The sequence below is a fragment of the Nothobranchius furzeri genome, chromosome 2 (genome assembly GCF_043380555.1).
Source record: "Nothobranchius furzeri strain GRZ-AD chromosome 2, NfurGRZ-RIMD1, whole genome shotgun sequence".
Classification (NCBI taxonomy): domain Eukaryota; kingdom Metazoa; phylum Chordata; class Actinopteri; order Cyprinodontiformes; family Nothobranchiidae; genus Nothobranchius; species Nothobranchius furzeri.
This window is the reverse complement of record NC_091742.1, coordinates 61,456,351-61,483,102: the sequence shown is the minus strand read 5'-3', so window position 1 is coordinate 61,483,102 and position 26,752 is coordinate 61,456,351. Positions and strand designations below refer to the sequence as shown.

The following is a 26,752-nucleotide window of genomic DNA, read 5'->3' as shown; positions in this document are numbered from 1 at the left end:
CGGGTCATATCAATACCAACAGATTCTCGTGATTTTAAAATTTATACAAGCTTAGAAATGGCTAACAGATATTGAAATGTAGCAAAGTTTCAACCCTACATGTCTTGTACTTCTTTTATCCAGGATGAGCTGATCTACATGCTCAGGAAGCTGCTACTCAACATCGGAGATATGCCTGCTCAGACCTCTCACATCCTCTTTAACTACCTGGTGAGGTCGAGTGGAGCCACTTTCATCGCTTTCCTGCTCAGTCTTTTACAAAAAAATTGGTAATCTCTATCAAACCCTCCTGTTTAGGTGGGGCTCATCATGTACTTTGTGCGAACTCCCTGTGAATGGGGTATGGACGCTATCTCGGCCACATTGACCTTCCTCTGGGAGGTGGTAGTGTATGTAGAGGGGCTCTTCTTTAAGGACCTGAAGCAGACCATGAAGAAGGAGCAGTGTGAGGTCAAACTGCTGGTCACTGCGTCCATGCCAGGTCAATCTGATGTTCTAAAACACATTTTATCCATGAAATTAGTAAATATCAATCAACTCTATCTTAGAAATTCTCATCTCCATTGTTGCTTTAGGAACCAAAACTCTGGTGGTACATGGTCAGAACGAATGTGACATCCCAACACAGCTACCGGTCCATGAAGACACACAATTCGATGCCTTGTTGAAGGTAAATACACAAGCATTTGGAGTATTTTTTCGTGAGGTATGTAGAAAGATAGTCTTCCACTGAACCAAATTTAAAGACTAGAGAGTCGTGAACTGGCTGAATCCATTGTCTAGTTAGGAGTAAACTAGATTGTGTTTAAAACAACAAGGCAAATCATTTCTGACCTGTGGGGTGCCTCAAGGATGTGTACTTGGTCCCATCCTAACTTCTTTACAAATGCTGTCTTTGTCTAGTTGTTTTGTTGTCACAATCACATTGATGATGCTCAACTCCTAAAAACCAGGGGTTCTAATACCTACTGGATTTTTTCTGTTTTTAGTTTGAATCACAGGAAAATTTCGCCACAGATAAAATTCTGTATAGCATCACCAAGCTTCCTTAAAGAGCAAGTCACCCCCTACAAGAAACTTACTTCACTCCACTTCATGTTTGAAAAATGCAACAAATGCTGTTGCTTGGCAGACAGAGAGGGCAGAGCTGCTAACAAATACACACACACACAGGCTCACAATGGCATTATGACATCATAATGTACCAGACGACATCATAGCATACCTTTTAGCCAATAGCGGTGGCAGATTTAAATTCAAATACAGTGCAGAATTTTTCCCTGACGACGGCGCAACACTGACAGTTTTAGGCAGAATATTTTAATTTTAACCAAGATGCACTGAACTGCCAAATTATTGACGACACGTGTCTGCAGCACGATTAGACACTCGTTTATATAGTTTATCAGCAAAAAAAAATGTGATTTGGAGGTGACTTGCTCTTTAATATTTATCTGATTAAAAAAAATCCACTGAAGCCTTGGGCATCGTCTTTGAATGCCCTTTTGATGTGAGATAATCTCCCAAATGGGCAGGATTTTATGATCTGTTTGAGCAACGTTTGGCCCATTATCATACACATTGACCAAAAGACACTCAAGTTTTAAGAGACAAACTATTTTAAAATTGACAAGTTCAAAAATTCTAGATTTCAGTTGGCAAATCTTGCTTTTTTTAGTGAAAAGTCAAGCTCTTTTCTTTCTTAAATCACTAAAGGACCTACGATTTTTGCCCCCATTAAAGATGTTTGTATTGTCTGCTTAGTTTTTCTGGACTTAATTAACTTTAGCAGTGACTTTTACACTCATTGTTCACAAAGTTGCATTCAGGTGAGACATTGGCTCCAGCAAAATGATTGAAACCAGTTTAAAATTTAATTTATAGAAGCTATAAAAAAAACTGAGGAAATGAAGCATTCTCATAAAAGAACAAGTCAGTGAGACAAATAAGATGTTGATACTATGCATCTATTGCTCTTTTTAAAAATGAACCAGGAATGTCTTGAATTCTTCAACATTCCCGACGCCAGATCAGCTCACTACTTCCTTATGGACAAAAGATGGAACCTCATCCATTACAACAAGGTAGGATTAACTAACATTGTCCATGCTTTCGTTCTTTTTTAAACACAGAAACAGTTTTGTTTACCTGTTTGTAGCTACGGTTTCGCCGACAGCTGCCGGCTTCTTCAGGCTGACGCTGATGGTGGCGCGTCACTTCCTTCTCCGTTTATCTGCGGGCAGCAGAGGACGTTGTCGCCCTCTACTGCCCGCTCTCCCCTCTCCGACGATGCAGTCCCATGCGTGGTCCAGCGTGTAAACTCCGTCGTCCCTGTTCATGGTCCCACATCCACGTCTCCTTATCTCTATTGCTTCCTTGATCCATCTTTTGTATTTTTGTTGTTCAGTGGTTATGATCCGTGTGCTGTCCCAGTCCATTATATGGTTTTCTCTTAAGCAATGATCTGTTACGGCTGACTTTTTTATTGTACTTTCTGCTTCTTCTTTTGCTGCTCTTGTGTGTTTACGATTTGCTTAAGAGAAAACCATATAATGGACTGGGACAGCACACGGATCATAACCACTGAACAACAAAAATACAAAAGATGGATCAAGGAAGCAATAGAGATAAGGAGACGTGGATGTGGGACCATGAACAGGGACAACGGAGTTTACACGCTGGACCACGCATGGGACTGCATCGTCGGAGAGGGGAGAGCGGGCAGTAGAGGGCGACAACGTCCTCTGCTGCCCGCAGATAAACGGAGAAGGAAGTGACGCGCCACCATCAGCGTCAGCCTGAAGAAGCCGGCAGCTGTCGGCGAAACCGTAGCTACAAACAGGTAAACAAAACTGTTTCTGTGTTTAAAAAAGAACGAAAGCATGGATTTACAAAGACACAGCAAGAACACACCTAAGATGAACTAACATTGTTTTTGGAGTTTTATTTTGTTGAGATTAGGGATGAAAATGTCAACAGTAAAAAATAATAATAATGCAGTGAAAATAGAACCTACTCTTAGAGGTTGGTATTGTTGCACAAACAGTGGAGCCATCCAGCACCATTGTTTTTGTTGTTGTTGTTGTTGTTGTCTAAACTCATTATTATCATTAAATGATTAGCTTTTTTAAATAAATGAACAAATATGGAACAATTTTAAAAAGGAGCCATGAGTGAATGTTATTTAAAAAATACATACATTCAAGGACCACATTTGGTGCAAATGTTGCTTTAACTGCAAGCTAATGCACTCAGTGTCGTCTTCTGTTTGAGACTAAATCTGTTGGACAATCAAAAGTGTTTACCATCATTTATTAACGTGGTGGCCAAATAAGGTTGTACATTTCTTTGTAAGCAGTAATGCTAAATGTAAGTAGTTGAAACCATCGATAGTCTCATGCTAGTCCTCGGAATTTGACTATTTACTGACATTAATTAAAGACTTTTACACAATAGTTTTATCTTTTTGGTATAACCCATTTGAGTGTTGTTGTTTACATCCGGGTTATCTCTGTTCACGCTGGGGGTGCAAAACCCCTGTCTTCAGCATTATCCAGAGCTGTGTCTCCATGATTTAAGCTCACAAAATGTAGATATTACTACTTTAGATCATCTGACACATCTTTGTTGATGATCAAAATAAGAAACGTCTGAAAGATAAGGTGTTTAGTGCAAAGATTTGTTTGAAATAGCTAACGAGCAGTGGGGATGGCAGTCCTCAGAATTGGTCATCTGAGCTTCACACAGCTGAACCAACAAAGGTGTAACCGGACGTTTTCTACGTTACTGCAGGTCACACACAGAATTACACACCACACTGGTGTTGTCAGTTTCACACATGTTTGTTTCTCAGGACTGATCTGCAGCACAGCTCCCCTCCTCGCTGCTGCCTCTGAGCAGGTGATGCTACCCCAGCTACTTGTGCCCCGCGGCTGCGCATAATTCTATCAAAAACCATATAAGTCATTGAGTGGCAATAACTTGTTCCTGTCTGGACATGCAGGGCATATCAATCAATCAATCAATCAATCAATCAATTAATCAATCCATCAAGCTTTATATATATAGCACTTTTCACCGCCGTCAAAGGGGGCCCAAGGTGCTGGACAAGAAAAGTAACAAACATAAAAGCAGCAAGTCATAAAAACATTAAAAAATAAATAAATAATAAACAAAAAAGTAAATGAGATAAAATTTAGATAAAATAATTTTTTTTTATTCTGTCAAGAGATTATGCCACGATGTGGGTGGTTTATCCACTACAGTTCTCTATGGTTGTTAACCATTGACTTTGGAGTATTTATCATCTGGAAACGCGTAAAATTTTACCTTTACTGGCCTTCCGTCTACTTGCACAGCCTACAGCTCTACATGTGTTAACCATGCTAGTAGATTTTATTTAGCGCTGTTTATTGACAACTAACAGTAAGCACAACGGTGGCCTACGGGGCGGGGCCGTTTTCTTGCCCTCAAGCCAGAAGCTGTCCAGGGGTCTATAGATGAAAACACATAAAGGTGTTAATCTACTAAAGCTTTTTCTTTACAGTTTCTGGATTTTTTTAAGTTGTTTTCAACCAAGTGATTCCTCTTTGTTCTTCAGACCTATGTCAGAGACATCTACCCTTTTCGAAGGTCCGTTTCTCCCCAGCTAAACCTTGTTCACATGCTGCCTGAGAAAGGACAAGAACTCATCCAGAAACAGGTAAAGAGTATAAATTGGCCACCAGAGTTCAGGGAATTACGTAAATAAGGACATTGCTGAATTGAAGAGTGGATATTTAAATAGTTAAACCTTTCATTTTTGCCTGTCTAGGTGTTTTCTCGGAAACTAGAGGAGGTTGGTCGGGTCCTCTTCCTGATTTCCCTCACACAACGCATTCCATCTATGCACAAGCAGTCTCACGTCTCCTTGCTACAGGAAGACCTGCTTCGACTTCCCTCCTTCCCACGAACCGCCATTGATGCTGAGTTTTCCCTTTTTAATGAGCCACAAGGTGAAGCAGGCAACCTCTAGATTATTTTAAAGGTTGGGGAGGTTTGACCATGTTCTTCGTTGCTGTCCAGGTAAGGAGCTGTTTGGTTTTGACACCCTTCACAAGGTGCTGTGGATCAAGCTGTTGGAGGAGATGTTCTTGGGCATGCCCAGTGAGTACCCCTGGGGCGATGAGATGATGCTGTTTCTCAACGTCTTTAACGGGGCATTGCTGCTACACCCAGAGGACAGCTCCCTCCTCAGGCAATACACTGCCACCGCCATCAACACAGCAGTCCACTTCAATCACCTCTTCTCCCTGAGTGGATACCAGTGGATCCTCCCAACAATGCTTCAGGTATTATGTTAATGTTGGCACAAAATCTGGTGTGTTTTGAGTGTGCAGAGAGTCATAGATGTAGCCCAAAATGAAAACAAAACACAAAAACCACTTATTTTGCCTTGAAACTAAGATTGTCTCATTTTAAGAAGTGATCAACTTGAGTTTGGTCAATCTTAAGAATAACGTTATGACCAATCTGGTTCAAAATAGCAAGATCTAAGAAAATTTGTTAGCCCTCGGAGCGTTGTGAATGACTCTTAGCTATCAAAACTCTGAACTTTAGCTCAATTGCTTTAAATTGACCGAGGCATGTTTCTGTTTTCTTGGGTCAGTTGGCTTTGTCGGCCATCTTAAATCCTGTAACTATTTTTTTAAACAAACGTTTAATGCATTGGTTGCCATTGGTATGTGAAGAGCATGTCAAGCGATATGGCAAAAAATGCTCTAGAAAACCCTCTAAATTCACCTAGTGCTTTGCGAAATAATTTAGTAACACAACAGACAAAATTATGTTGTGCCTGTAAACTTCTTGAATGGGAAATGATAAAAAATATAACATAACCATGTTAGGAGACATGCTTTGAAATAGTGCGTCCTCCTTTGGTGTCTCTAACAGGTCTATGCGGACTATGAGAGCAACCCTTTGCTGCGACAGGGCATCGAGTTCTGCTGCCGGCAATTCTACATCCTCCACAGAAAACCTTTTGTCCTCCAGCTGTTTGCTAGTGTGGCTCCACTGCTGGAATTCACTGTAAGACCTCATATTGAAACATGAATAGGTGTTTTATTTCAAGGTCATTGTGTTAAGCTTTCCGTTTTATTTCTTTATTGTACCATCCACCCCAGACAAGCACTAGCACTGGTCTATCTAAAGGAGTTTCAGCTCAGTGTCTTTTTGACTTGATGGTCTCTCTGGAGGGGGAAACCCTGGATGCTCTAGACGCTCTGGAGTTGGTCAAGGCTGAAAAACCTCTTTGCTCTCTTGGTAATCTTTAACACTTTGTCTCACGCTTGCTGCATCTGGTTGAAGCATCAGCATAAACAATAACTGGTACTCACAATAGTAGTTTTGAGCCTCATTTGACTTTTAACTAATATATTCTTGTCATCTCACAGATTTCTGTTATGGCAATGAAGACTTAGCCTTTTCTATCAGTGAGGCCATCAAGTTGTGTGTTACTGTGGCTGCCTATGCTCCTGAGTCCTTCAGGAGGTAATATCGCCAATGCATCACCTTCTCTTCTCAACTTTTCTACAAATAATCTATTGCAATTCTTTGCATCAACAGTTTCCAGATGCTGATGGTGTTGGAAGCTCTGGTTCCCTGCTACCTCCAAAAGCTCAAAAGCAATACGGTCACCATGGAATCTGCATCTGCCGCCCGGGATGAGATTGCCGCCATCGCTGCTCTAGCAACATCTCTGCAGGCTCTCCTATATAGCTCAGAGTCGCTTACAAGGTTTGTCTCGCATTTATTGCAAAGAATTGTAGATTTCTCTTTCGTATGATTTCAGTGATTATTTTCTTATCCAAACATTCTCACAGGCCAATGACAGCTCCACAGATCTCCCGTGGTGATCAAGGCCACAAGGGTGGCACCACAGCCAACCATACCATGTCTGGAGGCATCAACACTAGGTTGGAAAAAATTAAAATTCTGCTATTTTGGTGCTTAACCCTCCCACTGTCTTTGTGGGTGACCCTGCGAGTAAAGTTGACCATTGAGCAGGATTGATGGTTTATCCCTTGAGGTCCACGTGGCAGGGGTGAGTTGGTGCTCACTCCTCACCCCTGCCACATGGACCCAAGGGATAAACCATCAACTTTGCTCAGTGATCAACTTTCCTCGCGGGGTCACACCCATTAGGACAGTGGGAGGGTTAAAAGTTAAAAATTCATAACTTAAGGTGGTTTGCATTCATAGGGACAATCTCCACCTGGTGGAGGAGGGTCAAGGCATGCCAAAGGAAGAGTTAGATGAGCGCAATGCGAGGGAGGAGTTCCGCCGGCCACGGGAGTCATTGTTAAACATTTGCACAGAGTTTTACAAACACTGTGGACCACGACTCAAAATCCTTCAGAATGTTGCTGGTGAGCCTCGGGTCACAGCTCTGGAGCTGCTGGATATCAAATCCCACATGAGGTAATGGAGTCTTTTACCAAGACAAAAGAAGGCTGATGTTTTTGTAGTAATGTCTTCACTTGTGTCTTTTCATAATGTTAGCAAAACGTGTCATGAACATCTGGCAACATTTTAAACCCTCAAAATGTACATGCACAACCAATAAATGTTCAACCTTAACCAGATTAGAGATGGCCATTACAATCAGTTTCTAAACACATCCCATGAACGACTAGCCTGGCAAGCCAGACTAAATAAATGTATTATTTAGTCTGGCAACGCTCCATTGACAGCTCTCGGTTGTGGGGCGGGTTCTACCGTTGTCTTTCAAATGATCTCTGCATTCCACTGGACAATGAATGTGACATACTCTTGTTTCACTCTGTTGCATCATCCCACCTACCAGGCATATAGAGTGCCCTGATTGGCCCACAAAGCGGATAAAGCTCTGTGATTTGTTCACTAAGCAGATAGAGCACTATGATTGGCCCACCATTATGGAACAATCACAGCTCTTTATCTGTTTGAAACCCCTCTAGAGAGCTGTGATTGGCTAGCCAGAGTCCTGGTAGGAGCTGCGGAGGTTCCAATGGAGCGTGCCTAGACCAAACTTTGCAAAGCAAGAATTTGGTCTAGTACACTAGGCTAATGAATTACTGAATTTTTCTGAAATTTTTATTTTAATAGGACAATCGAATACATTTTGGAGCCAACTCAGTTCAAGATGGCTGCCACAGCTGATCAACATTATAATAAAACAAGAATTTCATCATATCTTTTATATGTAAATTATTGTCGGATGCATATATCTGGTGTGTATGTGTGTCAAAATAATGTGTTCATAACAGTTCCCTTGCCACACTGCTCCTCTACATCACAAATAGTGTAACACTAGCTTTCCTGTTGGTTCACCTCTGATAAATGTTCCCCCAACTGCTTTACATCCACCCAAGTGGCAAAAAAAGAGATATACCTTCTTGCACCTAAGGGGAACAATGGATGTCACAACATGTTTACATTTTCCCCTTTAGTTTTTAAAATACCAATATTTGCCCTTAACTTCTTATTTTTTGTCTGTTTGATGTCATCATTTTAAAAATATTAGACCAGATGATACTCAGTACTCAAGTAGCCTTCTAATCAGATACTTTTTTTTACCCTTACTTGAGTAATAAACCCTATATCAGGAAAATATTGTCCTCAGTTTGTGTCCTTCCAGTGAGCTTTGCAGATTTGGGAAAATGTCATAAATTTATGGTTATTCTCGGAGAGAGACCAACTCTTATCTGCATAGCGTCATTTCAACATGGGAGTGTCCGCGACACGGTTTTTATGCAGGTAGCGGTGCTGTGGCTGCTTTATATAGCGACTCGTTGCATTCTCCCTCAACCCAAATCCTCGGATCATGCATTTTAGCTGAAACGCTAACGTTAGCTTGCCTTACGTAGACTGTAAAGTTGTGGGTGATGGTCACGCAGATGTGTCATGAGATTTGAAGCGTTGCTGCCTTTCACAGACACTTTTTCTGCACGTGCTGCAAACTGGATAGCCGTCTTCTATCAACTGTCCCTCGGCGTTCTTCAAATATCCAAAAAATGCCCGTACTTCCGACTTTGTCTTCTTTGAGGGATAATAAATGTCCTGAGCGCTGCCGTCTCCTCCTTTGGCCATTATTTCAGCTTTAGCTTCAAGAAAGACAAGACGGTTATCATTATTGTCAACTTTTTTACCGGGGTTTACCGCTACCCCGGTTACCGTGACAACCCTAGTATGGTGTGGTGTGGTGTGGTATGTTTTTGTATGGTATGATATGGTTTGGTATGGTTTTGTATAGTACTGTATGGGTTTGTATGGTATGGTATGGCTTGGTATGGTGTTCTGTGGTGGGTTATTGTATTGCATGATATGATATTTATTTGTTCATTTTTTCATTTATTAACTTATATTTTTATATTTATAAACCACTTGAGATGTGTCATCTCATTTTCGAGCGGGTCCTCAGATTATACAACAAAATAGCAGATAAGACAGCAGAGTCATTTACAAAATCATAACACAATCACTGAACCAAACAAAACATACATACATACACACACACACACACACACACACACACACACACACACACACACACACACACACACACACACACACACACAAAAGAAAGAAATCCTGCTAACCTATGGCTCACCAAGACTAATAGTTAAGGTCATCTTTAAAACGCATAATAATATAAGCAGACACATATACACATGCAGATGTGTGCAAATTAGGCGGTGACAGCAAAACAATCACAGATGGGCAATAAATACTTGTAAAGACAATTTCTAAATAAATGAATTGAAGAAATGAACCTCAAGATGATATGATATGTGTAATGGAAAATAGTAATGTTGGCTAAATAAATTACTTTCAAAGCTATTTATTTCTATTCTCATTACTTCTGACCAATAGCTGTAATACTCTATTAATTATAGAATATTACCTTGCTTGGTCTTAGGGTGATTAATTAGAAGGTTCTCGAATTCTTTTAATTATTAAGGGATCGTTCACACTTCGTATTTGATTCAGGAACCAGTCAGTGTTTGCAAACAAATAAGAATTTATTTTACAAACAATTAAGACTTGACCAATGGTTTAAACTATTATCCTGTGAGTGGATGGAACTAAAAGATGGGTGTCTGAAAACTATGTGTGAATATGAGATGATGAATCAGAATCTCCGCATCTTCACAGACGTGTGTTCTGGATATAAAAGAATTTGGTTTGCATCTAAACTATTAAGTTGCTATTATCAGAACCACATGCAGACCCTATCTCGTTGTGTCCACCTTAGCCATTTGGAGACCCCGATTGAATCCGAGATGTCCAGGAGCCGACGACCCCACTGTACCTGGTTCGTAGAGAAATCTCAAAGTGACCAAATCAGTCCTCAGATACCTCCGGGTCACAATGATAGATGAATGGAACCAAGGGTCTTAAAATTAACTCTGAAGGAGTTTGAGTCAGCTTTGTTCTGCAGGAAAACTATCTTGTTGTTCAGCAACGCAGGTGCAAAAAGCTTTAAGGTTTGACAGCGTGTCAAAATCTTTCTGAGCTAGAGATCTGCTAAGAGATGGCCAGTCTCTGGCTTTCTCTCTCAACTGCCGAGAAAGCAGAGCAGCTGGTTTATATAGCCAATGTTATCTATGACCAAACTTACCAAGAATCTCAGAAACACACTCTCTGAGACACAGAGTCTCTGAGTCTAGGGACAAGGTTAGTTATGTGTCATGCATTCTTATCTTAACCTTACTCTCTGTCTGGTGTGAGAAGATGGTGATGACCTAATCCAATAAACATACTTAAACAATCCTTGAGTACAGATTCATGAGCATTTCATTGCTTAATTATACATGGCAATATGTAATGATTTTTAATCATAAAATCTTCTTTCTTCAATGATTATTTTGGATTATAAAATTATTACTTTAATTATGAAATCTTCTTTTCTTTTGGAGAATAAAAAGTTTATCTAAAGAGTTCTCTTGTGAGGAGCCTTGGGGAAAGGAATGCTACTGTTCATCTTTATTATCTGATGAAGCTGCGCTCAGCTGATGAAGTCATCTGATTAAAATGCTGAGTTGTGCAGACTCACAGACTCCTGATAAGGGAAGATACAGCAGGACATGTAGTAGCCAGGGTTATTTGCTCTGGCTGCATATAACCTGTGGGATCTTTAAAATCAGTCCATTTCGTGACGTTACATATGATATATGATATGATATGATATGATATGATATGAAATGGTTTTGTATGGTATGGTATGGTATTTTGAACTGAAATTTTTGTCTGCCCATCCAGATTGGCAGAAATTGCCCATGCTCTTCTCAAGCTGGCTCCCTACGACACCTTGACCATGGAGAGCCGAGGTCTACGGCGCTACATCATGGAAATGCTTCCTATCACCGACTGGTCATCTGAGGCTGTCCGTCCGGCCCTTATCCTCATCCTCAAAAGGCTGGACCGCATGTTCAACAAGATTCACAAGATGCCCACGCTCAGGTGCGCTCGCCCTCAGGCACTGTGCACCAGGTCTGTTGAATACAACTCTTCTTTCTCTGTGTCCCTGTGAGTGTATCATGCTGTGGCTCTGCCGTGGTGTGTACAGTAGATAGACCGCTTCTCGAGGCAGTAATCTGTGGCGCTGCCTTTGTACCGTAAGTGCTGCTTTGGTGTGTTTTGGGCTCATCTTGGTGTGTGTCTTTCACTGTTAAAACAGTGAGTGTGTATTATCGCTGACAGTGTTCCCTCTTAGTGGAGTATGTCCAGTCTTGTACTCGTACATTCTAGATGTCATTAATAGGTTTTACTAAACTCAGAACATCTTATCTATGCTGAGCCTATTTTTTATCTCAATTTGAACATGTACCTTTCCAAAATTTATATAATTTACAAAAGTGTAAAATGTATGTACATAATATGTAAGAGCTGGCATAGTCTAATAAAATGGTGTCCAGCTGTGGTGCTCCAGAGCCCCTATCCTTCATGTTTTACAGGTTTGTCAGCTTTAATTACAGTATGCATCAAAATGTAAATATTTTATCTCCTTTAACCTACATTACAGGTCCTTCTCAAAAAACTAGCATATTGTGATGAAGTTCATTATTGTCTGTAATGTACTGATAAACATTAGACTTTAATATAAATTAGATTCATTACACACAACTGAAGTAGTTCAAGCCTTTTATTGTTTCTAATATTGATGATTTTGGCATACAGCTCATGAAAACCCAAAACTCCCATCTCAAAAAAATAGCATATTTCATTGACCAATAAAAGAAAAGTGTTTTTAATACAAAAAAGTCAACTTTCAAATAATTATGTTCAGTTATGCACTCAATACTTGGTCGGGAATCCTTTTGCAGAAATGACTGCTTCAGTGCGGCGTGGCATGGAGGCAATCAGCCTGTGGCACTGCTGAGGTGTTATGGAGGCCCAGGATGCTTTGATAGCGGCCTTAAGCTCATCCAGAGTGTTGGGTCTTGCGTCTCTCAACTTTCTCTTCACAATATCCCACAGATTCTCTACGGGGTTCAGGTCAGGAGAGTTGGCAGGCCAACTGAGCACAGTAATACCATGGTCAGTAAACCATTTACCAGTGGTTTTGGCACTGTGAGCAGGTGCCAGGTCGTGCTGAAAAATGAAATCTTCATCTCCATAAAGCTTTTCAGCAGATGGAAGCATGAAGTGCTCCAAAGTCTCCTGATAGCTAGCTGCATTGACCCTGCCCTTGATAAAACACAGTGGACCAACACCAGCAGCTGACATGGCACCCCAGACTACCACTGACTGTGGGTACTTGACACTGGACTTCAGGCATTTTGGCATTTCCCTCTGCCCAGTCTTCCTCCAGACTCTGGCACCTTAATTTCCGAATGACATGCAAAATTTGCTTTCATCCAAAAAAAGTACTTTGGACCACTGAGCAACAGTCCAGTGCTGCTTCTCTGTGGCCCAGGTCAGGCGCTTCTGCCGCTGTTTCTGGTTCAAAAGTGGCTTGACCAGGGGAATGCGGCACCTGTAGCCCATTTCCTGCACACGCCTGTACACGGTGTCTCTGGATGTTTCCACTCCAGGCTCAGTCCACTGCTTCCGCAGGTCCCCCAAGGCACAATCTTCCTCAGGGTCCGGTCACATCTTCTCGTTGTGCAGCGTTTTCTGCCACACTTTTTCCTTCCCTCAGATTTCCCACTGAGGTGTTTTGATGCAGCACTCTGGGAACAGCCTATTCCTTCAGAAATGTCTTTCTGTGTCTTACCCTCTTGCTTGAGGGTGTCAGTGATGGCCTTCTGGACAGCAGTCAGGTTGGCAGTCTTACCCATGATTACGGTTTTGAGTAATGAACCAGGCTGGGAGTTTTTAAAAGCCTCAGGAATCTTTTGCAGGTGTTTAGAGTGAATTAGTTGATGAAGATGATTAGGTTAATAGCTCGTTTAGAGAACCTTTTCAAGAAATGCTAATTTTTTGAGATAGGAATTTTGAGTTTTCATGAGCTGTATGTCAAAATCATCAATATTAGAAACAATAAAAGGCTTGAACTACTTCAGTTGTGTGTAATGAATCTAATATATTAAAGTCTACAGAAAATAATGAATTTATCATAATATGCAAATTTTTTTAGAAGGACCTGTATGTCTGATGTCTGTGGGACTGATGGTTTTCTCTCAAATTCTCTGAGTACAGCATGCTCACCTCAAGATCTGATTATCATTGCAACAGCGCTCTTAAACAGGAAGTTGGTTTTTTTACCAACCATTTGTTAGATTGCCATTTCTGTGGACTAAAAGCATTTGTCCCTACAAGAGCATATGTGTGCACATTTCTCACAGGTGTTCTGTTGCCACGGTGACTCTAGCAACTAGATATGGTGACCTTAGCAAGTCATTTAGAAGGACCATGGTGACATTAATGAGTCACTGATAGCAGTTTTAACATTGCTGGAGCCATTTTCCCTTCTAAGACAATTATAAATGAAAAATTAGACATTTTTTCTGAGTTTAGGATATAACAAAAGTAAGTCCCACATTTTGGGGGGCTCTGCTGAAAAATGTTGATGTTAGAATTTAGTTGCAATGGCACCCTTGAATTAAATTCCAAAGCAAATGAAAGGGAAACAATTGTACAACTGAAATCCAGCTTAGAGGGAGCACTGTTCTCAGGTGTTTGTTTCCACCAGGAGCTGTTGTTGTTCAGCTGTTTTGAGCTTAGCTACAATTGTACGTGTATTTGGTTTTCTATATTTTATTCAAATTGATGAAGAAGATGACAAGTAGAAAATTGGTAAGTGATCATGTGGTTTTTGTGCTATAGATTATGAAACAGATGCAACTTTTTTTCTATTTTAGGAGATGGAGAAGCGACCTGTCTCTTACTAGATTTTAGTTTTTAATACCTGGGCTTTTCTTTTATCACGGGGCTTGTTGCATGTATCTTCAGGAGACAGGTAGAGTGGGAGGCAGCCAGCAACCTGATCGAGGGAATCTGTCTGACCCTACAGCGCCAGCCAATTATCTCCTTCCTCCCTCACCTCCGCTCACTGATTAACGTCTGCGTCAACCTGGTATGGACACACATTAATAGAGTAAGCCATGGAAGATTTTCTTAAACACGTTTCTATTTGTTGCCAGGTCATGGGTGTGGTCGGTCCATCCAGCGTGGCTGATGGGCTGCCTCTCCTCCATCTCAGCCCCTACCTCTCTCCTCCACTCCCTTTCAGTACAGCCGTGGTTCGGCTGGTTGCACTGCAGATCCAGGTACGGCATGCCATAATTAGACGTTAACAAACAGAATAATAAATAAACTGCCCTTTTGGATCAGAAATTTGTCTTTTATTTCAGGCCCTGAAGGATGACTTTCCTCTCAGTCATGTGATCTCACCTTTCACCAATCAAGAGAGGCGAGAGGGGATGCTGCTTAACCTGCTCATCCCTTTTGTTCTGACAGTGGGCTCTGGAAGCAAAGGTAAAAACTCAATTTTCTTTCTTTGATATGACCAAAGGCCTAAAATTCCTTGAAGGAACTTAAATATCTGGTTTTATCACAACTATTTGTCTCCAGGCATGAGAAAATGCTGTTTTGGCAACAACGAAAATGTAGGAAACAGTCCTATGCTTAACCAACCATTGGTTAGTTTAAAGTGGAGACTCACTGAGAAACGTACAATACTTGTTCTTTTGAAACATGATTGGTCATGCAGAGTTTCACATGAATGCAAATGTGAACATAGTATTCTACCCCTATTTCGTGCATTAGCTGCCAATAGAAAATAGACGGGGAAACGCTTGAGTCACAAAAAAAACAGTCAGAGCTATGTCACAGGGAATCATTTGCATTCATGGACTTGCCCACCTTGGCTTGGGACTGCAAAGGTCTGTGGCGGAGAGAGCAGAGCTTGTATCTGTAGTAGAAACTAACCGTTAGCATTAGCAACTCCACAACGTGGTAGAATAGATCAGGCTTGTTATTTGTGGAGATAAAAAATCCACATTGTATTTTTTATACAAGGAAGAAGAGCGAACAAAGGCTGTGGAAGAGTTTTGTTGCTGTTAGCTAATAAAAGATAAGATGTTCGCATATCCGAATATTTTTGAAATATTAAAGAGTAAGACTGATTACTCAAACTTAGACAGGAGCATTAGAGCTCACCAGGCATTATTCATACTAGTGTATGCTCGCTTTAAGACTTCTAATAAAATTTGCTATGTGGTTAATGCAAAGTTGTTGCTTTTTTGAGAAACAGCTGAAGAAAACAGCAGTTTCCTATCTTGCTTTCAACTTTAGCTCAGGATTTGTGAAAGTGCCAATCCAATGACATTAAAGTTAATCGACTGATGCAGCCATCTTGAATTTTGTTGACCGCTGATGAAACAAAGGCCGTTTCTCAATGTCAAGGCGCCTGGCCTTTCGAGGCAATGTCTTGCGAGTTCAGGCACCTTGCCTACGAGGACAATTGTCCTTCCTTGGCCAAAGAAAACGGTTTAATGAAACAGACTTGCATCACGTGACCGTGGCTTCCATGGCGGTCATGTAATGTCACGTGACACGGGAGATAACATTATATTTTGTATATACGTTTCAATACATAACGAGCCTTTAACTTTTAAAATTGTGTATATCTTTGTTAAATTAAATATATAGGCAAGTTTCTACCCGCTAGCCACCAAAGCTACTCAGCAACTAACCAATTATAGATAAATTCTTTGAATCTAAAAAAAAGTTTTAACTAAGTTGACGTAGATTTAAACTTGAAATTTGCACCAAGTTGCTGCTGGCTTCTAATCCACCGTCCTTTTGAAAATGCTGCGGTGTATTCTGGGTAATTTTTGACCAAGGCCAGGCTACAAGACACCTCCCGTGTATCCTTGCTTAGCTAGCTAAACGTCTAACAAACGGAGAACACAAGCCTCAGTAGAACAGAAACATTGGAACACGTCTTGGCAGTTCCCGATGACGTATCTCCTAGGCAACCAGGGTGGGGCCAAGACATCAAGGCAAGGTTCCTTGGCATTGAGAAACACTGTCTCTTTTTTGGCAGATAGCCCCCACCTAGAACAGCCAGAGGTCTTCCTCCTCCTTCAGACTGTCATTAACATCCTGCTGCCTCCTCGGATCATCTCTACGTCCCGCACCAAGAACTTCATGCTGGATGCTTCGCCGGCTCACTGCTCCACACCTGGCGACACTGGGAAGGACCTCCGTAGAGAAGGATTGGCAGAGTCCACCAGCCAAGCTGCTTATCTTGGTACAAATTACACACCTTTTTACGACTCATCCTATTTCTCTTGGTTACTCACCCTCCCCTCTCTCACAGCGCTGAAGGTGGTGTTGGTTTGCTTTGAACGCTCATTGGGGAACCAATGGTACCGCCTAAGCCTACAGGTGAAAGAGATGGCTCTGAGGAAGGTGGGGGGTTTGGCTTTCTGGGACTTTATTGACTTCATTGTGAGAACCCGTATTCCCATTTTCGTCCTTCTAAGACCCTTCATACAATGCAAGGTAAATTAGCCATGACTGTATTGTCAATTTTTCTCTAAAAACTCCTTGTATAACATTTTATTATTTACCGTAGTTACTTACCCAGCCAGCAGACTCCCAGGAGGAAATAACAGCACGCCACCACATAGCGGATCAGTTAGAGCGACGCTTCATACCTAGACCTCTTTGCAAGAGCTCACTGTTTGCAGAATTCAACAATGAACTCAAGATCCTGAAAGAGGCTGTACACAGTGGCTCAGGTAGGAATGTTTTGCCTCACAAATCTAATGCCACTGTTCCAAATACATAATAACGTTGTCCTTTTTGTTCCATTTCAACAGCATACCAGGGAAAGACGTCAATCAGCACCGTTGGAACATCCACATCAGCCTATCGCCTCAGTTTGGCTACAATGTCCCGGTCCAACACGGGCACTGGGACCGTTTGGGAGCAGGACAGCCAGCCTTCACGTCAGCCCTCACAGGACACACTCAGCCGCACTGACGAGGATGATGAAGAGAGTCAGAAACGTTTTCCTTTTTTATCATTTGTTTCATACTGAGTATGTTTGCATTAACTCATTGACCACCATTCTCCTTAGATGACTCCATGAGTATTCCCAGCGTGGTGAGTGAGCATGAGGCTTTCCTGCCCAGAGTGATGTCACAGCGTCGTTTCTCCAGCCACGTCACCGGATCGGCATCCTTGCAGCCCGAGGCAACCCGTACCACTATGCTGCCTAGCCAAAGGTAGCATTCCAACACACACATTCAACTCAAAACCAGCTGTAGACTACCTCACTGCTAAAACCCATTTAACAATTTGGGTTGCAAAAAGGCCCATATCATAGTGCTACCACCTCCATGCCTGGAGTTTAAAACAATGTTCTAAGAATTAAATTGTTTGGTTTTTCACATTTAAAGCTGATTCTACTCGTCATGTCTTTGGGTTAGTTCCTAAATAAGCTCTTTCTTGTACCTTTCATTGACATTTGAAAGTATATTTTTTATCAAATGCATCGTTCCAATTACTTAAACTTATCCAACTCTGCAGGCTCTCAGATTCAGCTGACCTGTAATTTGCTTGTCTCTTACCTGTTTCAAGGAACCTGGGCCATAGTTCCTGTGACAGTTTGGGTCGTATTTTAGATTAAAGCAAATATAGCCTATCATGAATGACTTGATCTAATGTAGACTGTAAATTATTATTAAACACACACTTTTGTCTGGCGGATTTATCGGCCGCTGTCGTTTCCTTGTTTGCAATCAGGTTAAAAATAACATAATTAACACAAGTGGATGTGTCTAAAATTTCAATGATTGATATTTCTGTTTTGCTTATGATAAATTGCTTATGTTGAGTGTGTATGAAATGATATTTTAAGTCATTATGGGATAGAAATTGAATCTATGTCATAATTGTGATATGTTAAATTTAGTCAAAGTCAATTCAATAATTACAAGATGTAAAGTTATAATTATAAGAGATACCAAGAATACAATTAGACTCATTATCAGATTTAGTCATAGGTATGAGACACAAAGTCATGATTAGAAGATGTTGTCTCATAATTGAGTTTCAATGTTAATTGAGAATCAGGATTATGAGATATAATGTTGTATTTATTTGATTTATAGGTTGCGATTCAACTTATGAGGACAAAATCAAAAATATTAAATTGTAAAATATATCATATAATAATAATAATAATAATGCAATTAAAACCAAAACTGCTTTACACATAATTATGCGACTGAGTCATAATTTAAGTCCTAAACTTTTAGTCAAAATTGGGACATCAAAAGCTAACATTACAGGACACAGTTTTAATTTGACCCTTTTTCACTTTATCGTCAGAAATGGCTTTCCATAATGTCTATGGCTGAAGATAAGATGTCATTACCTATTATTACTTTCATTCAGTTGAAATGTGGATGGACAAGTTGAAATGATCAATTCATTTCTACTTAAAAAGTAGAAATAGAAATAAAATAAAATGGCACTAAAATCATTCACCCTACTTGCCTCAATCAACCATGGTAACAAACAGATGTTATAGGAATCCTTTCTGTACAATTCAGGTTGTTTTTTTATGTAGCATGCAGAATGAACCTTTTAAAAATATTCTATTGATCATAACCCACAGCCACGGTCATGTTTTTCTGTGTATATCTCTGTTGAGTATAATTATTTTTTAATTGAATCCGCTGTCTCCGGGCAGATTTGTGAAGCTAAACTAAAGCTAAGAAAATGCTCTAGTTTGGTTAGCTTGATAGGAACACCCTGGTTTTCCACCACAATCCTGACCGGGCTCTCAGAGTGGTGATGGATCTCAACTACACTCCCATTCTCCCCCTCCCCTCCGCCCCCCTCTTTACAGTGAACCCAATGTGCTAGATGAGTTCCAGGGTCTTCTGCAGGAGGGTAGCCTCTCTAGGTACAGTGGCCCTCTTTGTGTGTGTATCCCATTCTGTGGGAGGGGCATCGCCTCGGGACGGCCTCCTCTTCCTGATCACTCATCCACATCCAAATTGCACATCTCTTTCCTGTCTCTCACCTCTTTCTGTGTAAATCCAACCGTTTCTCCCCTCAACTTCCCACTTTATCGAGGTCCACACTGGCCCTCATCCTCTCAGCTCATCTGCTGTACTATCCTAACCAGGCCCCTCCTCCTTATAAAGAAGCGAAAGAGGCCCCGCTTCTTCTCCCACTGGGGTCTCTGGTCCTCCCGTTGGGTCTTTCCAATTGATGTGCCATCACCTAAAGTCAGCCTTCCTTCCATCGGTGTCTCATACTGTTTATGTGTCTCTCAGGCTTCTTGCTGATCAAATTGGGCGTCCTATTGTGGATACCAATCTGTCGGGACAAAAGGGGACCTGGGGTGGCAACACCAACACAAATACAGTCTAATTTTGTGTATATACAGTCAAATTTGCTTTCTTGGCTAGATGATTTTTTAAAAAGCATTCTGAGTGTTGCTGCTCCGGCCCCTAATATCCCCTGGTGTGTTTCTTTGGGTGTTTAAATCATAGCAGCACTGTTAATTTCATGCACTGTGACTTGCCGTATTGTAGCACACCGTGTGTGTTGTTGTAGTAGTGTGTGATTGAGTAGATTAGCAGCAACATGTTGGGTTCGGTGGCTGCAGAGGGGATTTGGTGTCCTCCCTTTCAGTTGATGTTGTGTGTGTGTGTGTGTGTGTGTGTGTGTGTGTGTGTGTGTGTGTGTGTGGGCGCGTGCGTGCGTGCGTGCGTGTGTGTATGTGTGTGTAAACCAGGGTTGCCAGTGTGCAGAGTGAACCAGGCCAGCAGAACCTCCTCATCCAGCCCCCGTTGGGAAGGAAACGAGGACTCAGACAGGTGTGAACGATACATGCTTTGAGATTTCTCAACCATTTAAAATAGTGTTATTCCATGGAATTATGATAGTTTAGTAGGTATAAAAGTCCATTTGTACAAAGCAAGGAACAGTTAGAATTATGACTGTTGTTTCAAAATCACAATCATATGATACGAAGACACAAACTTAAGATAGAGTTATAATTATTAGATTTATAGTTATAAGATGCAGCTCTAATTAAAAGACACGAAGTCAAAAATGTTCAGCTACAAAGTTACCATAAATACGGAATACATTCACTGAGTTTTCCAGTCATTGTTATAAGAATTAAAGTCATAATATTCACAATTAAAATCATAATTATGGCATTCAAAGTCGTACTTATGAGGTACAAATTCCTAATTATGGAATTCCGTCTGATTACCTTCACGCTCAACCTGGGTGTGTCAGTCAAGGGCTTCCCGGGCAGCTCCTCGCCCTTTTGGGGGAGCCTAGCTTCCCCCGTTATTCGAAACGCTGGTTTAGCCCTTTTTATTCCTAGTAATGTCATGCAGCTGTGACGGCCATCTTGAATCCTGTTCCAAAAGTAAATATCGAGATCCAGTGATTTGTTTTTATTATTTTACTACCTTTTCACCAAATATATTGGCAGGTGACTCTAATTCCCAAAAGACTGACTTTATTGTTACTGTTCTGCAGCTGCGGCGCCCCCTGTTGTCCATTCCAAAGACTGAACCTCGAGGTCGTTCTGGAGCCAGACTCTCCACGACGCGCAGGAGCATCCAGCCCAAGAACAAACCACTGGGTAATCATACACTGGCCCTCGTGTGGAGTTGTGTGTGAGTGTTGGGGGGTTGCGGGTGTCTGGTTTTACATTCATGATGAAGACATGCCAGATTTGCCTGGGTGATTCACAGAGAACTAAAGCTTTCCCTGAGCTTCAGACTCAGCCCAACCCAAAAGGAACCAGCTGGAAGCCATTATTCAGTGTTTGTGTGCTGGATTGAGCCAACCCGTCTTCCCAGATTAAAACCTCTGATGTTTGTTCTTCCACTTTTCACCAGACTGACCCTTGTCACTCTGTTCTGTCCTTATGTTTCAAAATAAAGAAACTTTATTGGACTGTGAAGGTGAGACACAGCCGTTAACCCCTTCTCTCCATCCTGCAATGCCCCCCCCCCCTTTTTTGTCTGCAACCTGATAGGGCGCTCTGCATGCCTGTCTTGCTCCCCCACCCCCAGTCCCCCCCTCTCGCCCCGAGCCTCCACTCTTGCTGGTGGTGCCGATGTGTTAGCGAATCTCTAGCTGGTTTCTGTTGTCTCCATTTTGAACTCGTGTGTTTGTGTCCACAGCACACGGTGACCAGAAGAGGTCGGTGACTTTTACAGAGACTCAGAACCAGCAGCCGTGTCAGGGCGCTGCAGAGACACCAGCCGAAGACGCGAGGGCCAGTCCTGCTCCTTCAAAGTCTCCAACACTGGAGGTTCCTCCTGTTGTCACAGCAACGGTCAATCCTGACGTCCGCACACAGGTATAAAAGGAGGTGGAGCTTAAAGAAGCTTGATATGCAGATGGTATTTAAAAACATGCACAACACAGAAGTCATTTTATCCAAATTATTAAAATTTCTAAAAAATAAAAATAAAAATAAAGTAGCAATAAAATTTTTAGATGATACTTTTGCTTAAAGTGGCGATGTGGCGATAGGGGGCAGTAGATACCTAAATCATTGCAAGCAAGCAGTACTTTTGTGTTTGAGTAAGACCTTACCAACGGATGGCCATTAGGGTCAAAAGTCCCAGGGAGCGCAACCTCCAGCGAAAGAACATTAGATGACAAGAACATCAGACTCCTTTTCATCACTGGCAATGAGTGAAGAGGTAAATGTGTAAAACAACAACGTTTATGAATGGTGAAAGATTTGTAACTGTTTGTACCAAAACAGTAGATGTGTTTTTTCCTCACGGGCTCCCGTGGAAGGAAACACGGCGTCTAATATGGCATCATCCAGAGACTTAGACCTGCTCCCATGTATTTTAGACCCAATTTTTATGGTTATGTGTTATGAAGCCACCAATATTTTTCAACAACTGGAATATTTCCAGATAAGACAGCTTTATTTATATGGCATATTTCCCACACAAAGGCATCTTAATGTGCTTTACAGCACATTGATAGTGATTAGAGTCACCTGCCAGAGATTAATGGAAAACACTACACGTTGTCTCTTTAAAGCAAAAACCCAGAGTCAGTAGACACCGTCTAGAGGCAGAAAAAATGTATTTCATCTTAAGCTCTGCTCCCTGCTGCCTAGCCAAGCAATGCCTTTTGTTCATGAGTGCGCATCTGTAACACCTGGTGTGCAATTATTTATCTCACCCAGTGTTATTTTTTTCATATAAATATTTTAAAGCCATATGTTTTCATAAAACTATTGCCAACTCTATCAGTCAAGGTACTTCAATGAACGCGTGTGCATTTGTTTCTGCTTATGGGCAGATGTATGATTGGCATCTGTCCACAAGCAGATGACTCAGGCTATGGGACAATGCCGAGTGGTGTTCAGTTTAAAATAGCATGTGGCTGAAGAGAGAGATATTTAAAAACGTGTTTTATTCCTGAATGATACAATCAGCTGAAACTGTTGAGGAATAATTTCCCGTTGCCCAAAATTTTTACTGAGGGTGTTTTTCTGAAACCAGGTTTGTATAAAAGACGTCACCCTGTCTTCTTTCGAAGGGCATATTCATCCACCTGCAGCTGCAGCCGCTGAGGTCAGAAATGGGGATCCATGCCGCAAGCTGAGCATGTTTGCCGAAAGATTTGTGCAAAAATCAGACGTTTATTTTCCACGTGCTATTTTAGAATAGATATGACAAAAAACAGGGAATGCTTGCCATCAAATGTAAAAGCCGTCCCTCGTTGATTACGAGCCAGGCAGGATGGCAGAGGGATTGCAATCATGAATAATCATAAAAAATGGGTTTTCAGTGTACCACACCTTTAAAATATAAAAATTCTATTAATTCCAGTTGTTGAAGGTCCTCACTCATCCAGAATGGTTGAAAAAAACATCAGCTTGGCCTTTTCTCCATTTTTGAAGAAATTTTGTGTTTCATCTGAAGAATGTTTGTCAATTCAGCTGAAAAAATGAACCAAGCATTTAAACCATTGGTAGTCCTTTTGGATTGTGATATTTATACTTGTTTACCATCAAATTCTGTCTATCGCGTCCTCAAACTTGTCCTTTTTCAATATTTCTCACCACGTCTATTATAAACATTTCTATTAGCTTGAAATTTTACAATCTTTAGTATACACATAAACAGTGGTTGGCACTGGGGGGGGGGGGGGGGGGGGGGGGGGACTGAAGGAATAAAATAACTAAAGCGAAACAGTGGTGCCACCCACCAGACCACAGAGCACAATCTAAGAGAAAGCAGGGAAAAGGTACAGGTCAACAACTTATATTTTTGACCAAGTCTGGAAAAGGTGACCATACCTACCTGTCTGCCCGCTAGTATAATCTAGGCCACAAGCAAGCTTCTGTTAGGTAATTTTTATCAATCCAGGGTTACCTTAGGGAAAGTTTAATGCACAGGGGGTTATAGCAATAACCAATCAACACCAATATGAATGATAAACAACCAATATAGACTTTGCAAAGTGGAGTGTAAAATAAATACACACCAAGCACGAATCTCAGATAACTCTCGTCAGACAAACGTCCTCCGACAGCATTTATTGAAGAAACACACACACACATCACATTCCTGAGACTATTACGTAGACCATCAGGCGGGAAGCTGCTAGCAAAGGGACGTCTCAGCTCCAGGTGCACACTGAATTAACAAAGCAGTTTCTAGACATTTCTCATGGGAGTTTGACTGATAAAACAGACCCGCTTGGTCTGACCAGAAACGCAAGCTCACGTCCTCCCTGTGGAGACTAAACAGGATGAACCCTGCGTTTATTCATTCTTAATGAGCACCAGAAGTTTTAGCAGTCAAGAAATTAAGCTATAATATCAATTTTACTTAACAGCTTCCCCGCCCGGCAGCGCACAGGTGCTCAACACCTGTCCGAGTTTTAACACAGAGCTTGAGTTGGATTAGTTCAACTCACATGCTGTCCCCTGCAGGAGCTACATACCTGTTCTCCAATGCTCAGTTCACTCTGGGATGAGCGGTAGCGTCACACCCAGTACAAAATAAACAAATGCCCAAGCTGTTGAGTGTACAACACAGCTTGAGTACGAATCTCCTTAAAACTAATTGATTAGCCAGTAGAGTACATACCACCAAAGCAAAGCTGATCACCTACTGAGGCGCAGTTTGAATACAGCAGCTGACGCCAGAATGCAGCGTTTCTTTAGCGTGCTCCAACAGTGAGCAGAGCTCCCTTTTACACCCACAGCGCCCTCATGAGTACAGAAGCCGGTATGCGCCAACCCACCTAATTTGGAGCAGGCTTGTTTCATCCTGCTACATTACCTATCTGAAAGGAAGCAGTTTTTGAAACTAGATGATGTTCGTTCATCCTGTCAGAATATTACATGTGGCGTCCCACAGGGGTCAGTATTGGGCCCTAAACTATTTTTAATGTATATGACATATGTAAGGTTTCCCAAGTACTTAAGATGGTTCTATTTGCTGATGATACCAACATATTTTGTTCTGGTAGTGACTTGCTCAGTGGCGGGCGGTGCATTCCACCCCTGGGCCTTCCGTGACTTCCTATTCAGTCCAATCTAAATTAACACACCTTAAAATACCATCAATAGGACATCACAGCTGGAGAAACCTCTCTCTCACACACACACACACACACACACACACACACACACACACACACACACACACACACACACACACACACCAGTGGCTGGGTAAGACGTCATTTCCGGAGCCTTTAAAATCAAACTCGCATTCCCAATTGAGAGTAGGAAGCTAAGACCACGGATACTGTCAAATCTCAAAAATGAAAGATGTGTTTAAGAGATGAGACAATAAAATAAATAAGTAAAGCAAACACATTATTTGCATTTGTTTTGGAGAAAATTGTACCGCGAAACAATTGAACATGTTGGCGCAGCTGCACACACCACGTTATACACAATATAAATTGCATAGAAACAGAACACAGAATAATTTTATTTAGACATTTTATTTCGTTACCATTTATTGATTATTAACAAAATGAAATGACAAAACATTAAAAAAAATACTTTCTACTCACCAACATAAATGTCCAGCATGGATCTCCTCCTCTCCTGCTCATTTGAAAATAAAATCCATCCTTCTTTCTTTCCTCAGGAAAACCTCAGTGGCTCTGTGCAGTTTATCTGTGCGCTTCAGGTCCATGAGTGGATCCTTTTCTATGGACATGGAGGCTAATGCTGAAAGACGTGTCTGCCCGGTCGTGTTTCTGGCGTACGTTTTAACGCGCTTTAATGCTACCAAATCCATCTGATGCGAGCAACAGGCATTCCCAGCAGAATAACCTGCAGCGGTTCTCTGAAGCTGTTTGCCATGGGTACCGTTCATAGTTGCTTGCCTGAAAATGACTAAACAAATCCTTTCTCCTGCTGGGACAAGCCAGCTAGCGTTGGAGTCGGACGACCTGTTCTCACAAGATCCATTTTTTCTTGAAAGGTCCGTCTGGAAAATGGTGTGGCAAGTTAATCTGCCACCAAGTCGGTCCCTTCTCCTCTTTCAGCCATCATGTGTTCAAAAATACACCTATAGCTGCCTATAGGTACAAATCTCTGTGTTTAGTTTTGATATTTTGCTTCATGCTGCTAGAAAAGTTCTAACTACTGCTTATCCAATCACAGGATGCGTTCATGTCAACTTTTGCGTGAGGCCAGCTAGCTGGCCTGGGCCACGCTGACTCGTGAGCTGATTGGCTATCGCAACTAGATCGTCTCTGTTCACTTACAGCGGACAGCGGGCTTCTCGTTTGATTCTGAAGGCCTAGAGCAGACTTAATCTGCCTGAAAACACAAGCTAGCTTAAATCTGATTGGATAACACCCAGCCTTGGTATTTTAACACTGGAAGCAGCGCAGCCAAGTGGGTATAATAGGATATAAAGAAAATAGACCAGTGAACATTTTTTTTAATTTAAAAATATTTACCAAAGGAAAAAAAAAATACATTTACGTTTTTGAGTATGTTTAGGCCAGCAGAGAAGGCTTTGCTGGCCCTGACTGCCCACCACTGGACTTGCTACATCTAATACAAGAGACGAATGCTGACTTGATCAAATTAAATCATGGTTGGATATAAATAAACTATCACTGAATATGAGCAAGAAGCTGCACAGTGGTGCAGTGGTTAGAGCTGGTGCCTTGTAGCAAGAAGGTCCTGGGTTCACTTCCAGGGATCTTTCTGCATGGAATTTGCATGTTCTCCTTGTGCATGCGTGGGTTCTCTCCGGGTACTCCGGCTTCCTCCCAG

At 41.5% G+C, this 26,752-nt stretch overlaps 1 protein-coding gene across 21 annotated transcripts in view; it reads left to right on the top strand.

Annotated features, from left to right (window-relative positions):
* LOC107377232 (unc-80 homolog, NALCN channel complex subunit) overlaps window positions 1–26,752 on the top strand; it is an 84,795-nt gene that overhangs the window by 50,507 nt on the left and 7,536 nt on the right. For 11 of the 21 annotated variants that reach the window (XM_070547139.1, XM_070547172.1, XM_015946726.3 and 8 more), the window contains 27 exons: window positions 124–210; window positions 298–481; window positions 576–670; window positions 1,995–2,084; window positions 4,601–4,702; window positions 4,814–4,994; window positions 5,065–5,330; window positions 5,932–6,066; window positions 6,162–6,300; window positions 6,432–6,528; window positions 6,604–6,774; window positions 6,861–6,953; window positions 7,240–7,458; window positions 11,281–11,511; window positions 14,416–14,539; window positions 14,607–14,732; window positions 14,817–14,940; window positions 16,514–16,720; window positions 16,790–16,974; window positions 17,048–17,213; window positions 17,295–17,474; window positions 17,555–17,702; window positions 19,334–19,390; window positions 20,231–20,312; window positions 20,992–21,097; window positions 21,402–21,422; window positions 21,645–21,823. In XM_070547139.1, the coding sequence (XP_070403240.1) occupies window positions 124–210; window positions 298–481; window positions 576–670; window positions 1,995–2,084; window positions 4,601–4,702; window positions 4,814–4,994; window positions 5,065–5,330; window positions 5,932–6,066; window positions 6,162–6,300; window positions 6,432–6,528; window positions 6,604–6,774; window positions 6,861–6,953; window positions 7,240–7,458; window positions 11,281–11,511; window positions 14,416–14,539; window positions 14,607–14,732; window positions 14,817–14,940; window positions 16,514–16,720; window positions 16,790–16,974; window positions 17,048–17,213; window positions 17,295–17,474; window positions 17,555–17,702; window positions 19,334–19,390; window positions 20,231–20,312; window positions 20,992–21,097; window positions 21,402–21,422; window positions 21,645–21,823 (3,795 nt within the window). Of the gene's footprint in view, window positions 1–123; window positions 211–297; window positions 482–575; window positions 671–1,994; window positions 2,085–4,600; window positions 4,703–4,813; window positions 4,995–5,064; window positions 5,331–5,931; window positions 6,067–6,161; window positions 6,301–6,431; window positions 6,529–6,603; window positions 6,775–6,860; window positions 6,954–7,239; window positions 7,459–11,280; window positions 11,512–14,415; window positions 14,540–14,606; window positions 14,733–14,816; window positions 14,941–16,513; window positions 16,721–16,789; window positions 16,975–17,047; window positions 17,214–17,294; window positions 17,475–17,554; window positions 17,703–19,333; window positions 19,391–20,230; window positions 20,313–20,991; window positions 21,098–21,401; window positions 21,423–21,644; window positions 21,824–26,752 lie in introns of those variants that run through there. The other 10 variants (XM_015946728.3, XM_070547135.1, XM_070547159.1 and 7 more) reach the window with 6 other exon arrangements.